Source organism: Pan troglodytes, chromosome 3 (assembly GCF_028858775.2).
Source record: "Pan troglodytes isolate AG18354 chromosome 3, NHGRI_mPanTro3-v2.0_pri, whole genome shotgun sequence".
NCBI classification, from domain to species: Eukaryota; Metazoa; Chordata; class Mammalia; order Primates; family Hominidae; genus Pan; species Pan troglodytes.
Genome location: NC_072401.2, coordinates 59,545,362 through 59,558,719, shown reverse-complemented (window position 1 = coordinate 59,558,719; position 13,358 = coordinate 59,545,362). Strand labels below are relative to the sequence as shown.

The 13,358-nt window shown below is 37.5% G+C and overlaps 1 protein-coding gene across 2 annotated transcripts in view; it reads left to right on the top strand.

The window, feature by feature from the left end:
• The window catches only part of AMBN (ameloblastin), a 34,503-nt gene extending 21,441 nt beyond the window's left edge, over nt 1–13,062 (top strand). The window contains exons 3-13 of one of the 2 annotated variants that reach the window (XM_001160377.4): nt 2,770–2,820; nt 4,125–4,172; nt 5,306–5,416; nt 7,186–7,422; nt 8,414–8,452; nt 8,588–8,626; nt 8,762–8,800; nt 9,048–9,107; nt 9,205–9,249; nt 9,656–9,700; nt 11,959–13,062. In XM_001160377.4, coding sequence (XP_001160377.1) covers nt 2,770–2,820; nt 4,125–4,172; nt 5,306–5,416; nt 7,186–7,422; nt 8,414–8,452; nt 8,588–8,626; nt 8,762–8,800; nt 9,048–9,107; nt 9,205–9,249; nt 9,656–9,700; nt 11,959–12,504 — 1,260 coding nt within the window. In that variant the 3' untranslated portion in view covers nt 12,505–13,062. The remainder of the gene's footprint in view (nt 1–2,769; nt 2,821–4,124; nt 4,173–5,305; nt 5,417–7,185; nt 7,423–8,413; nt 8,453–8,587; nt 8,627–8,761; nt 8,801–9,047; nt 9,108–9,204; nt 9,250–9,655; nt 9,701–11,958) is intronic. The other variant, XM_063809292.1, reaches the window with a different exon arrangement.
• The last annotated feature ends 296 nt before the right edge of the window (nt 13,063–13,358 follow it).

The window sequence follows — 13,358 nt, the reverse complement described above, 5'->3', positions numbered from 1 at the left end:
AATCAAAACATATCATAGTGATGGGGCTAATTGTGTATTACAGTCCCACACCTGATCCATTCTAGTATATATTGAAATGATCTCATACAAACACAATCTTTTGAACACTGAACTACTCCAGCCAACAGCATGCAATTCTGTTATCACAAAAACTTTATTTGGCTGCTATATGCATTTAGCAAATATACTGAGCAGCTGCCATGCATCCAGTAAATAAGACATGGAAAAATGAAAGTAAATAAGACATGATCTCTTGTCTCCAGTAGCTCACAGTTGGCCTCAAATGAACTTTAGAATATTTTAATTCCTTGAAAGAAAAGGTTAGCTACTTGGTCTTCTTAAAGTGTTTTAGAGAAAGAGAATGGAAATGGAGAAAGAGGTTGAAAACTGATTATAATGATGAAAACCTTAATTCCACAAATAAAAATAGTCTCTGTTCCATCACGCAAGATGAATTTTAAATGAAAGAAAAATTGAGGGTGCCACCCTAGCTTACCTTTGTATGATACTGACATTGGGATCAGCCTCAGTCATTCACCATCAGTCTAACACATTGGCATTCTTTGAACCTATAATGATCCACACCTGAATCAATTGGGTCCACTCTGAGGAACAGAACAATTGCTTATTATTGCCAACTGATTGCCTGTCAAATCAGATGTTCTCCTATCAATTCTGCATGGGAAATGTATCCCCTATCTGTATACATTCGTGTAAATATTCTTTAAGTCATGACTTAGAGCAGATGGAAAGCAAAGTACACTTTGTTCTGTGATTCAATCCGGGATGTGTTATTTATGCACTGGCAAATAGTGGGGAAGAAGGTCCTGCTCTCACGATTCCCCCAAATTCTCAACAAGCTAACCACCACATACACACATACATGCACAATCACTCTTCCTGTCTACACAGCTAACCTCTTTCCTACCCAGAGTATTTGCTACACATTTGTAATGCCTTTCCCTCTATTCTTTTTTTTTTTTTTTTTTTTTAACAGTCTGGCTCTGTTGCCCGGGCTGGAGTGCAGTGCTGAGATCTCAGCTCACTGCCACCTCCTCCTTCTGGGTTCAAGCGATTCTCCTGCCTCAGCCTCCCAAGTAGCTGGGATTACAGGCATGTGTCACCACGCCCAGCTAATTTTTGTATTTTTGTAGAGACGCGGTTTCGCCATGTTGGCCAGGCTGATCTCAAATTCCTGACCTCATGATTTGCCCACCTCAGCCTCCCAAAGTTCCGGGATTAGTCTTGAGCCACCATGCCTGGCCCTTTCCCTCTATTCTTGCCCAAAACTGAATTATTTAAAGAAATTCTCACCATGACCCAGAAGGTGGGATTTTACTTACATGAAAAAGGTGGTGGGTGAAAAAGTAGGGGGTGTAATTCTTTAACTTCTTACTCATAAAGGAAAAATAATACTGATATATTTGGTAGACATTCCCTAAATCCCTAAAGGAAAGACGGCATTACAACCCCTTGGTCTTAGAAAGTGAGAATATCCAAAGAACCAGAGACTCTCAAAATCCAATTTACTCTAATTCCTACTCTTCCATTCACCATGTTTTCTACAGGTATTTGTGTAAAGTAATAAGGATTGGTTTCAAAAGAAAAATATCTTTAACAAAAAAAACAAAAAACAAAAGGAAAAGGCTAGGCATGGTGGTTCATGCCTATCATCCTGGCACTTTGGGAGGCCAAGGCAGGAGGATTACTTGAGCTCAGGAGTTTAGGACAAGCCTGGGTGACATAGTGAGAGCCCCATCTCTATTTTTTAAAAAAGGAAGCCAGATGCAGTGGCTCACATCTGTAATCCCAGCACTTTGGGAGGCTAAGGTGGGGGATCACTTGAGCTCAGGAGTTCAAGACCAGCCTGGCCAACATGGTGAAACTCCGTCTCTACCAAAAATACAAAAATTAGCCGGGCTTGGTGGTACACACCTGTAATCCCAGCTACTTGGGAGGAGAATCACTTGAACCCAGCAGGCAGAGGTTGCAGTGAGCCGAGATCACAGTACTGCACTCCAGCCTGGGTGACACAGTGAAACTTAGTCTCAAAAAAAAAAAAAAGGGAAAATATCTTACATTTTAAAAAGCTAATTGTATAGATAGGTATATTTTTGAACAACTTTTAAGTGAACACATTAAGTATAATAGTATTTTGTGCTAGAATGCTTTTTATTTACGGAAAAAAAAACCTTTGATATGATCCCAAAGTATAGTAGGTTTACACATAAAATAATCTTTCACTAAAAATGATAGGGAATTTGCTGAAGCCCTTTGAATGGGAATCCAGTTAGATTTTTCATATGATTTTTCTGAATGTCATGATCCCATGCCATGTCTTGTAAACCAAAATCATGTAGATTTGTCGAAAGCACATGAAAATTCAGCTTGGGTTTGTCCCCTTTACTTTTTTCTGTGGTAATTTTTTAAGAAAATAAAGTACTAGTAGTTTTCTATTTTGTTGCTTTATTCTATTTCTCCTTGTGTGTAACTTTAAATCATATTTTGCTTTTAAAGCAATGAAGCATTAAGATGCAGACAAAGGATAGATGATGCAGGTGGGAGCAAAATTATCAAATACTATGTTGATTCTCCCAAATAGCTTATGCTCTTCTTCATTCTGCCCAAGCACTCAAGTCATTTGCATAATAAACCAAAATGGTGGCCTCTCAGGTAGCCTGTATGTACTGGAGCAATATCCTATGCCCAATGGGCATTGAAGGAAGTTTTGTACCAATAAGACTCAAAATTATTCTTATTTTCATTCAGTTCTTTCCTCAGCAATCTGGAACACCGGGTATGGCTAGTTTGAGCCTTGAGGTATGTATTGTCAGAATTTTTAACATATTAACTTTACATTGGTATATTTGTGATACAGGAGGAATATAATCGTGTGCTTCTCAGTTTTCCTATCCAGAAGTTTGTGGCTGTTATTCTGAGGAGTGCTAGAAAAGTTATGACATTGACTAGAGCTTTATCTTATAATTCTACTGCAGTTTTAAACTCTCAGGTGTTTTAAGTTTTAGAACATTGTTTCTATGCAAACCAAAGCAATATTAGTACTTAATGCCTTATATATAATATGCACATTAATAAAATTACTACATTAATTAAAATACATTGCTCTGTACTCACAGTTTATTTTTAATCCTGCTCCTTATACTATCTTACATGATAAAGTTCTCATGAAAAAAATGTACAAGTACAAAATTTAATTTTTTATAAGTCTGGTAAATAGCATTAACATTGTACTATGATACTTCCTGCATAAGTTGTACAGTGTATTTGTCTTGCTGCAGTTCTCATGTAATATATATTCTGTTTAGAAAACTCCAGCAAAACAGAAATTTTGGTCATGTCAATGAAAAACATTGACAGTTATATATAGAAAGATATTTATAAGATTATAAATTTTTCACAAGGTCTTGTGAAATTTCCGTGTGTCATGGTAAGCTGGGGGCAGTCAATACCTATTTGAGCTAGACGCTTACTTCACATGGAAGCTAATTTCACTGAGGGTTTTTTTCTCACTTTTTAGCTTAAACTCAATCCAAAGCATTCTAAATCTCTTCCCGTGAAAAAAGTGAAATTGGCATTCTGTTGAAATGGTAGCATTCTCGATAATCTATCCAGATACTTAACATTTCTTTCAATAGTTTTTATTTTTAATATTTTGAAAGATTTATTGTATGGGAAAGAGGTAGAAGTTTTATTTGTTTGTCTTGTTTGTTTGTTTGTTTCAAATTCCTCTTCTGGCTGAACTTGTAAAGGGCAAAGTAAATTAAATGGGGAGAAAGAGTCAATGAAGCAAAGTCCTCACAATTACATTTATATTTCAATGGAATGAGCTATTTTCCCATGTTTCAATGTAACCTCCACTTAAATAATACTTTTTCTCCTTTAATTAATGATAAAAGCAATTGCATTATTTTAATAGCAATAATAATAAAAATGGCAGAACCAAATTTAATATTTCCACCTTTCGGTGATGATTTGTGTCTACTTTCATTTTATTAAATTGATTCACACCAAACTCTGTGTTGATAATGTCAAATATCACGAGAAATCAGTTGTGTCAAACACAGCATATGCGATAATCAGTAACCCACTTTTTTTCTTGATAGACAATGAGACAGTTGGGAAGTCTGCAGAGATTAAACACACTTTCTCAGGTAATCATATTTCTTATTGCAAGTATTCATGATGGTGGTAGTGTTAATATTAGCAGCAGCATTATAATTCATCAAATTTATTTATGAATAGACAATATACTAAAGATTGGAAGAACCAAGAAGTAAATGAGGGCCTAAAACAAAATAAGATACAGTGACAGGGAAAAACAAAAACAATATTGAATTTTATTTAGTTAAGAAAAGAATCTTTTCCTGCATTATTAATTTTATTATATGGCACAAAACACAAGTGCTTAAAAAGCTAAATCTCAAACAAATTTATGCAAATATTGCAGACTAGCTCAAAACGAAATTTAAGTTCATTGAAAGGAAGAGTTCACCTATCCATTTGATTTACTTATTTTATTTTTATTTACTTATTTATTTATTTAGACAGAGTGTCGCTCTGTTGCCCAGGCTGGAGTGCAATGGCATGATCTCGGCTCACTGCAACCTCCATCTCCTGGGTTCAAGCAATTCTCCTGTCTCAGCCTCCCAAGTAGCTGGGATTACAGGCATCTGCCACCACGCCAGGCTAATTTTTGTATTTTTTAGTAGAGATGGGGTTTTGCCATGTTGCTAGGCTGATCTCGAACGCCTGACCTCAGGTGATCCACCCACCTCGGCCTCCCAAAGTGCTGGGATTAGAGGCGTGAGCCACCACGTCCAGCCATACCTATCCATTTTAAATTAACCAACATCACTTTTGCTTTTGCTATATTTATGCTATGTGTTGATTTTTTAGAAAATGAAAACCTGGCCAGGAGCGGTGGCTCACGCCTGTAATTCCAACATTTTGGGAGGCCAAGGTGGGCGGATCATGAGGTCAAGAGATCAAGACCATCCTGGCCAACATGGTGAAATCCCGTCTCTACTAAAAATACAGAAATTATCTGGGCATGGTGGTGTGTGCCTGTAGACCCAGCTACTCAGGAGGCTGAGGCATGAGAATCGCTTGAACCCGGGAGGTGGAGGATGCAGTGAGCTGAGATTGCGCCACTGCACTCCAGCCTGGCGACAGAGCAAGATTCCATCTCAAAAAAAAAAAGAAAAAGGAAAAAGAAAACCAAATATAACCAATGTTATATTTAACATTTAAATATAAGCATGTCTTTTTTTATCCATGTCTTTAGTATTCTAGATATGGCTTTGGAAAATCATTTAATTCTTTGTGGATGCACGGTCTCCTCCCACCACATTCCTCTCTTCCATGGATGAGGCCAAGAGAACATGAAACTCAACAGGTGAGTGAATAGCATCAATATGTTTGAAACCTCAGGCTTTAAAACCTCTTCTTACTTGCCTTCTTTAAGTTATGATATATTAGAAACAGCCAAGTCCTAGCATTAACAAAAAATTATTCTCATGCCAAATAAATCAAAGCCTATAACTGCTTTTAGCGCTTAAGAAATATTTTTAAATTTAAAACTATTTGCATATTTATTTAAAATAGGAAGATACAGCCTCCAAAATATGAGACCTATATTAAAGATATCAGTAAACAATCCTCGAAAATCAAAGCAGGCTACATCCTGGACAATTTTCATTTGAATCAAGATTTCCTAAATAATTCCTCAAAGGCTAATTTCAAATGATGACAATAATCCTGGTTAAAATACCATAGCTAGGTGCGATGGCTGACGCCTGTAATCCCAGCACTTTGGGAGGCCAAGGTGGGTGGATCACTTGAGGTCAGGAGTTCAAGACCAGCCTGGCCAACATGGTGAAACCCCGTCTCTACTAAAAATACAAAAATTAGCCAGGCATGGTGGCAGGCACCTGTAATCTCAGCTACTCTCAGGAGGCTGAGGCAGGAGAATTGCTTGAACCTGGGAGGCAGAGGCTGCAGTGATCCGAGATTGTGCCACTGCACTCCAGCCTGGGCAATAGAGTGAGACTCTGTCTCAAAAAAAATTAAGAAATTAAAAAAAAAAACATCATGAACCCTACAGAAGTCAATAAATATATCAGTCTGTTAACCATTATTGATTAGGTGCCTAATAAATACATAAACCAAATTGTGGTTTGGTAGTAAAAGCGAAGACATTTAAGAATGGCTCCAAGGATTGTGAAATTTCATCTTATCTGATTCAGATAGGACAAGACAACATATTTCAAAGTGCTGAATTGTGACATGTGAGTAATGAATACTGCGTGAGCTCAGAGAGGGGTGATGGCTGGAGAGGCAAAGCAGAGCCCCAAATTGTTGCGAGACTTCCTTGCTGGTCTGAGGAGTTTACAATCAATCTACAAACAATAGGGAGCCATTCACCACAAGTAATTTCTATAAGAAGCAACAAAACATGGTGATTTTAATGGGGAATTTTTTCGTTTAATATATGGACTCAGAACCAAGATTTAACAGGGAATTTTAGTTCCAGGCGGTCTTCCACAGCAGGAGCATTACCACGAGGTCACATTCAGTAGAACAATAAATTATGTTAATGGTGACTGTTTCTTCACTTAATTGTTTCCAAAGTGGACTCCATGCTGCAAGAATTTGATTGGCATTTTAATTAATTACCCTTTATCCTTTCATTAACTCGAAAAATATATTAGGCACCCACCATGGGCCAGGCACTTGTTAGGAGCTATGTTATGTACACGGGCTATAAAGAAAAACAAAACATATCATTCTCTCTCCGTTGACTGGGGGACAAAGATTTATAACAAATAATTATCATCCAGTGAGAAAGTGGTAAAATAAGGATACAGATACATACAGACAGCTATGGGAACTTAGAGAAGGACATGACTCATCCTACCAGGAGGTTCATGTAGCTTCACCTTTATGAGCAATGGTGGTCCCAAAGGAGGTAGGGGAGGCACACACAAGACCTCCCCAAACAACATTAACTCTAACTGGTGCTTGCTATGTAAACTCAACTTCAAGACAAGTCTCCTAGCCTCCCTTCCAGATAGAAAGCACTCCAGGTCCCTTTGTTTAGAAATTCTAGGCACTGTTGTTTAATGAGCCATCCCTTCCTAACACTCTTTTCAAATTTCTCTGCAGTATGAATATTCTTTGCCTGTGCATCCCCCACCTCTCCCATCACAGCCATCCTTGAAGCCTCAACAGCCAGGACTGAAACCTTTTCTCCAGTCTGCTGCTGCAACCACCAACCAGGCCACAGCACTGAAAGAAGCACTTCAGCCTCCAATTCACCTGGGACAGCTGCCCTTGCAGGAAGGAGAACTGCCTCTGGTTCAGCAGCAGGTGGCACCATCAGATAAGCCACCAAAGCCTGAGGTACTTCCTTTCTCTTGAAGTCAGATCAGAATCACCAGCTAACGTAATAGAAGAAAATGAATTTGCAGGGTGCTTTTAAATAATCGTAGCCTTCGGGCATAATACATGATATAAATATATTCTTAATCAGTCTTCCACATCTGAGATTTATTTTTTGAGTAAAACGTAAATATCCATTCCTATCTTTTGCCATCAGAGACAGGGCATGGATTCTAAAAGATCCTGTGCCTATAAAACTGGGTTTCTTAGTTGCGAAAGATGAAAACTCCCATAGGAAATAGAATAAAACCCCAGAGAAGTCCAGGTTTCCTATCACTGGTCTTTTTTGGTGTTGGAAAGACTGAAAAAAGTGATTGATCCCTCAGCATAACAAGTAGGATTTTGCATTATTATCTCTCTGACAAAGAGGTGACCACTATGCAAAAAGTATCTTGTAATAATGTAGAGAAAAGTGTAATGGATTAAAAAAAAAATGAAGGTACCAAGTAACCAGTATGTTGTGGGCATTTATCATTCCCCCATATCACCCTGCCTACAATCCTATAAAAATACATATTATCAGCCTTTTTAAAGAAAGGAAGACAGATTTTGAGAAGTTACAAAATTTGCCCAGGAGTACACAAAAATTAAGTGGCAGAGCCAGGGTTCAAACCAACCAGGTATGTTCCAGTTCCAAAATTCATTACTTTCTAATCTGCAAGAGATAGCAAAGCCATGATAGATGTGCCTCATCTCCCTGCAGGTACATTTGAGTAATGTTAGTAAAAGACCATTGCAAACTCTTGGGTCATACCTCCCAAAACACTAAAAGAAAGTAAAATAATGAAACTCATTTTAATTGTTTTATTGTAATTGTAAACAAGATAAGGATGTGATCAGTTCACTTTGTCTATTTTTTTATTTTTAATGTCACTTTGTCTATTTTTTATTTTACTGTTGTCTATTTTGTTTATTTTTTGACTGATAATTTTAATATTTATCTGTGATATAGCTCCCAGGAGTAGATTTTGCTGATCCACAAGGTCCATCAGTAAGTACAGATCTCAATGAGACACTTTCTGTATTTTATTTTTTAATTTTTATTTGTTCACTTTTTAATTTTTATTTGTATTTAACTACTTTGTTCATTTTTTACTGATAATTTTAATATTTATCTACAATATAGCTCCCAGGAATGGATTTTCCTGATCCACAAGGTCCATCAGTAAGTACAGATCTCAGTGAGACACTTCTATTTTTTATTTTTATTTTTATTTGTTCACTTTGTCTATCTTTTATTTGCATTTATCTATTTTGTTCCTTTTTTGACTGATAATTTTAATATTTATCTGTAATATAGCTCCCAGGATTGGATTTTGCTGATCCACAAGGTTCAACAGTAAGTACAGATCTCAATGAGACACTGTCTTGCAAAAACTGTCTCTATATTTCAAAAAATAAGAGTGAATTTTTTCATTGTCCCATTTATCCATGAATATTAAGTATAATGGGTTCCTTTGTTCTCTTAAATATTAAATACTTATTTTCTATACTAATCCATCTGAAAATGTTTCATATACCTCAAAAATTACTGTTATGGGGATGTGCCTGTGAGAATTACTTATTCTGTTTTCTATCATTTAAAGATTTTCCAAATAGCCCGTTTGATTTCTCACGGACCAATGCCACAAAATAAACAATCTCCAGTAAGTTTTTTTTTAATACCACATCTCTGTTTGCAATTTACTTAAAAGTTTTTCCATTGGAAAATGCATTTTGTGATAATGATTGTATTTTATTTAGCTTTATCCAGGAATGTTGTACGTGCCTTTTGGAGCAAATCAATTGGTAAGTCCATATTCTATAAAAAGTATTGTTGTTTATCTTAAAAGCTAAAATTCAAAAATCTAGGTCTCACACAAGAGATTCCAAATAAACATTCTCTGAACACCTACATTAGTACTGAAATATTAAGGGGGCCAACTTCCTATTTGGATAATCTTGGCCAGACACACACACACACACATGCACACGCACACACACGCACACAAGGGTATTAAAGAAAAAACAAATTTTAGATCTGAATTATCCGAGTTGACTACATTTATTCCATAATGACTCACCTCTCCACTTTGCCTCTGTACACAGCATTAATATTAAGGTTTAAGTGAAAACTAAATAACTTTTAACTTTGTCTTGAGTAGATAAGAAGGTAGCTGGTTCGTAATTTGATGCAATATTTCTTTTTGAACAGAATGCCCCTGCCAGACTTGGCATCATGAGTTCAGAAGAAGTGGCAGTGAGTAATGTCTTCTAACTCTTCTTAAAATAGTGGCCAGGGAAGAACAGTCACTTATGACTGGCTGCAAGAGACGTCTGCCATGAATGTAGCCAAATGAGCATGGGACTCAGATTTTTCCACTCCAAAAACTAAGCTTAATTCTGAAGCAATATCCAAAGATTTCATCATGTTTCCTATGTAATCTTTCATTTCTGGGTGACGACTATTCTTGAGCATAGAGTTTTGCCCCATTGCTTGTAGATGAACAGAGGAGAAAACTCCCCTTGAAAGGCCGTCATTGAACTACAAACACTTCAAACCAAAAGGATACATGTGGTTCATACAGAGTTCTTGTTCTTTCTGGGACCATTTAACCCCTCAAAACATCAAATTCAACAGCATTACAAGTAATTCAGATCTCAAAATTGAAAGATCAAAAAGCAAAAGAAAACCAAGTTTAAAATGTGATTATTATAAATGTCAATGTGCATTGTCAATGAGCATATACTCTTATTATGTTATCATTATCCATGCAAGTTTAAGATTTGAGATCAATAAAGTCATACAACTTGACTTTTTCCCTAAGAAAATTTTTGCCTGTTACATCTGTTAGAGCACAAGGCAAGACAAAACAAAAGCTATATTGAATTAACAAATCACTGTCAACTACAGATCCTATCAAGTTAACAAACACACACACATATTATCTGTGAAAGAAAAATTACATCTCAGTATTTTTGTGTGCCTTCCATGTGCCACACACATAGGAAAATACTGTAAACAAGACAAGGTAAGATTCTCGTTTTTGGCTGGGCGCAGTGGCTCATGCCTATAATCCCAGCACTTTGGGAGGCCGAAGCGGATGGATCACCTGAGATCAGGAGTTTGAGACCAGCCTGGCCAACATGGTAAAACCCCGTCTCCACTAAAAATACAAAAATCAGCCAGGTTTAGTGGTGCGAGCCTGTAGTCGCAGCTACTCAGGAGGCTGAGGCAGGAGAATCACTCGAAACTGGGAGGCAGAGGTTTCAACGAGCTGAGATCACGTCACTGCACTCCAGCCTGGGCAACAGAGCAAGACCCTGCCTTAAAAAAAAAAAAAAAAGTCTTGTTTTCAAGGAACTTACAGTCTAATGAATGGAAAAGATAGGTACAAGGGCAGATACCTAATGTCAAAATCATGGGGTAAAAGTAATAACAATTTTATTAGAGAGAGAGTCAGAGAGGAAGGGCAGTTAGCCCAGTCCAGGGATTCACAGTATCATCCCTGGAGGAGATGATGTGAAAGCTGAGAGAGAATGAAGAGTCAGGAGAAAGGAGAAGGAAAGAGTATTGTATCTATATAGCACCAATACAAGTGGCTGGAAGTTCAAAATTCAAGTAAGTGTTAATTACCATCACATAATATTAATTATTTCTATTCTGCCTCATTCCCAAAAGATTTTGTAGAGCTTATGAAAAACACACAATAAATATAACAAAAAATTGAAAGTAGGATTTAAAATGAGTCATAATTTCAAGAAAATCAGAATACAGATATGCAAGTCACACAGTCCTGCTCAATTGCTACAAACAGCCTAAGATTTTGGACCCCATATTTCTGGCAGCAAAGGTAGAAAAAGAAACATGGTCAGTTCTGGTATTCTATTTGTCCACAAGAAGAAAATATTTTAGTTACTCCAGGGAAGTCAAATTTTTTTCTTAAACTTTGTGCTTTAAAAAAATTAAAGTCTTACCTGGGTGCAGTGTCTCACCCCTGTAATCCCAGCTACTAGGGAGGCTGAGGCAAGAAGATCACTTGAGCCTAGGAGTTCTAGACCAGCAGCCTGGGCCGTATAATGAGACCCCTAAAAGAAAAAAAAGTACATGGAACTTCATTTGGGGGACAATGAAAAATGCCATTGACAAGATTCTCCCTCAACAAATGCAGTTTTGAATTTCAGTTCTTATTTGTTTTGTGATGGTAGTACTCATTTCAACTGCTTGTTTTCTTAAAATTAAATTCAAACTCACCTTTGCCTCAAGTCTTGCTTCTGCCCTGTTATCTCCCTTTTATGGAAATCATGCCGAGATCCACCCAGATAAGTGCAGAATCCTCTTCATTATGTTTCAAAGCCAGTTTAGTGAGAAATGAGCTTACACAAAGCTATCAATCAGCCAACTTCCTATTCTCTACCAGTTTTTTAGAGATCCTTGGTGAATGTGACCAGGTATAGCTGCATGGTATAGTTAATAGCATGTGATGATGGCATCTTTGACGAATGTTTTTTTTCCAGGGCGGGAGAGAAGACCCAATGGCCTATGGAGCCATGTTTCCAGGATTTGGAGGCATGAGGCCCGGCTTTGAGGGAATGCCCCACAACCCAGCTATGGGCGGTGACTTCACTCTGGAATTTGACTCCCCAGTGGCTGCCACCAAAGGCCCTGAGAACGAAGAAGGAGGTGCACAAGGCTCCCCTATGCCGGAGGCCAACCCAGACAATCTAGAAAACCCAGCTTTCCTTACAGAGCTAGAACCTGCTCCCCACGCAGGGCTCCTTGCTCTCCCTAAGGATGACATTCCCGGCCTGCCAAGGAGCCCTTCAGGGAAGATGAAGGGACTCCCCAGCGTCACCCCAGCAGCTGCTGACCCACTGATGACCCCTGAATTAGCTGATGTTTATAGGACCTACGATGCTGACATGACCACATCCGTGGATTTCCAGGAAGAAGCAACCATGGATACCACGATGGCCCCAAACTCTCTGCAAACATCCATGCCAGGAAACAAAGCCCAGGAGCCCGAGATGATGCATGACGCATGGCATTTCCAAGAGCCCTGACAGCTCTAAGATATTAGCTACTTTCTGTATGCACAAGCTTCCCAGCTTTGTCCCCACAGTGTACCTTTTTGCTAAAACACTTATTACCCTTCTGCAGCAAAGGCATTAAAAGCGCTAAGCATATATTAATAAATGCAAGTGGCTAGAAATAGTGTAGGTCCCCTTCTTGCTTTCAATATCTTGTTGAAATAAAATGTGTCAATTGTCTCTGTGATTTAGAAACACTATTAATAACATCAGAGCAAGGGTCTAAGGGTCTCAGCATTTGATCATCACTTTTTCTTAGCTGTCTTAAGCATTATAGAATTTCTCTTACCAGCATGACACTATTATATTCAGGAAACATGGCACTGCTTTTTTCTCTAAGCAAAGGCAAATATCCTCATAATTCTAAGCTAATTCATTTAAACTTTATTAAATGGGGATTGATGGAAAACTCCTGACTGGTATTACTGGGTTTGGTATAATTTAATTTAAAATTCTCATTTATAGAGTATTTTATTTAATCTAGTATAAAAAATCTAGCCTATTTTAAATAAAGAATTTTTCTCACTGAAATTATCAGGAATTATATGCTTATTATTTATATAGATTTAAATGGTTCAAGAAAAGCATACTCATCCTCTACCTTTGCTTCTCTTTAATTCATTGTATTCAATTCATTCATTCTTTCATCAGAATTTTACTGAATATTCATGTCCTGGGTGCAGTGCAAGGTATCAGAGATACAGTCCCTTCCTTCAAAGCTTACAATGGACATGACTGACAAGTAGACAATCACCATAACAAAACCCTAGACCAAGCTCAATTACTTTACATATATTATCCCACAACAATACTGTGAAATAGATACA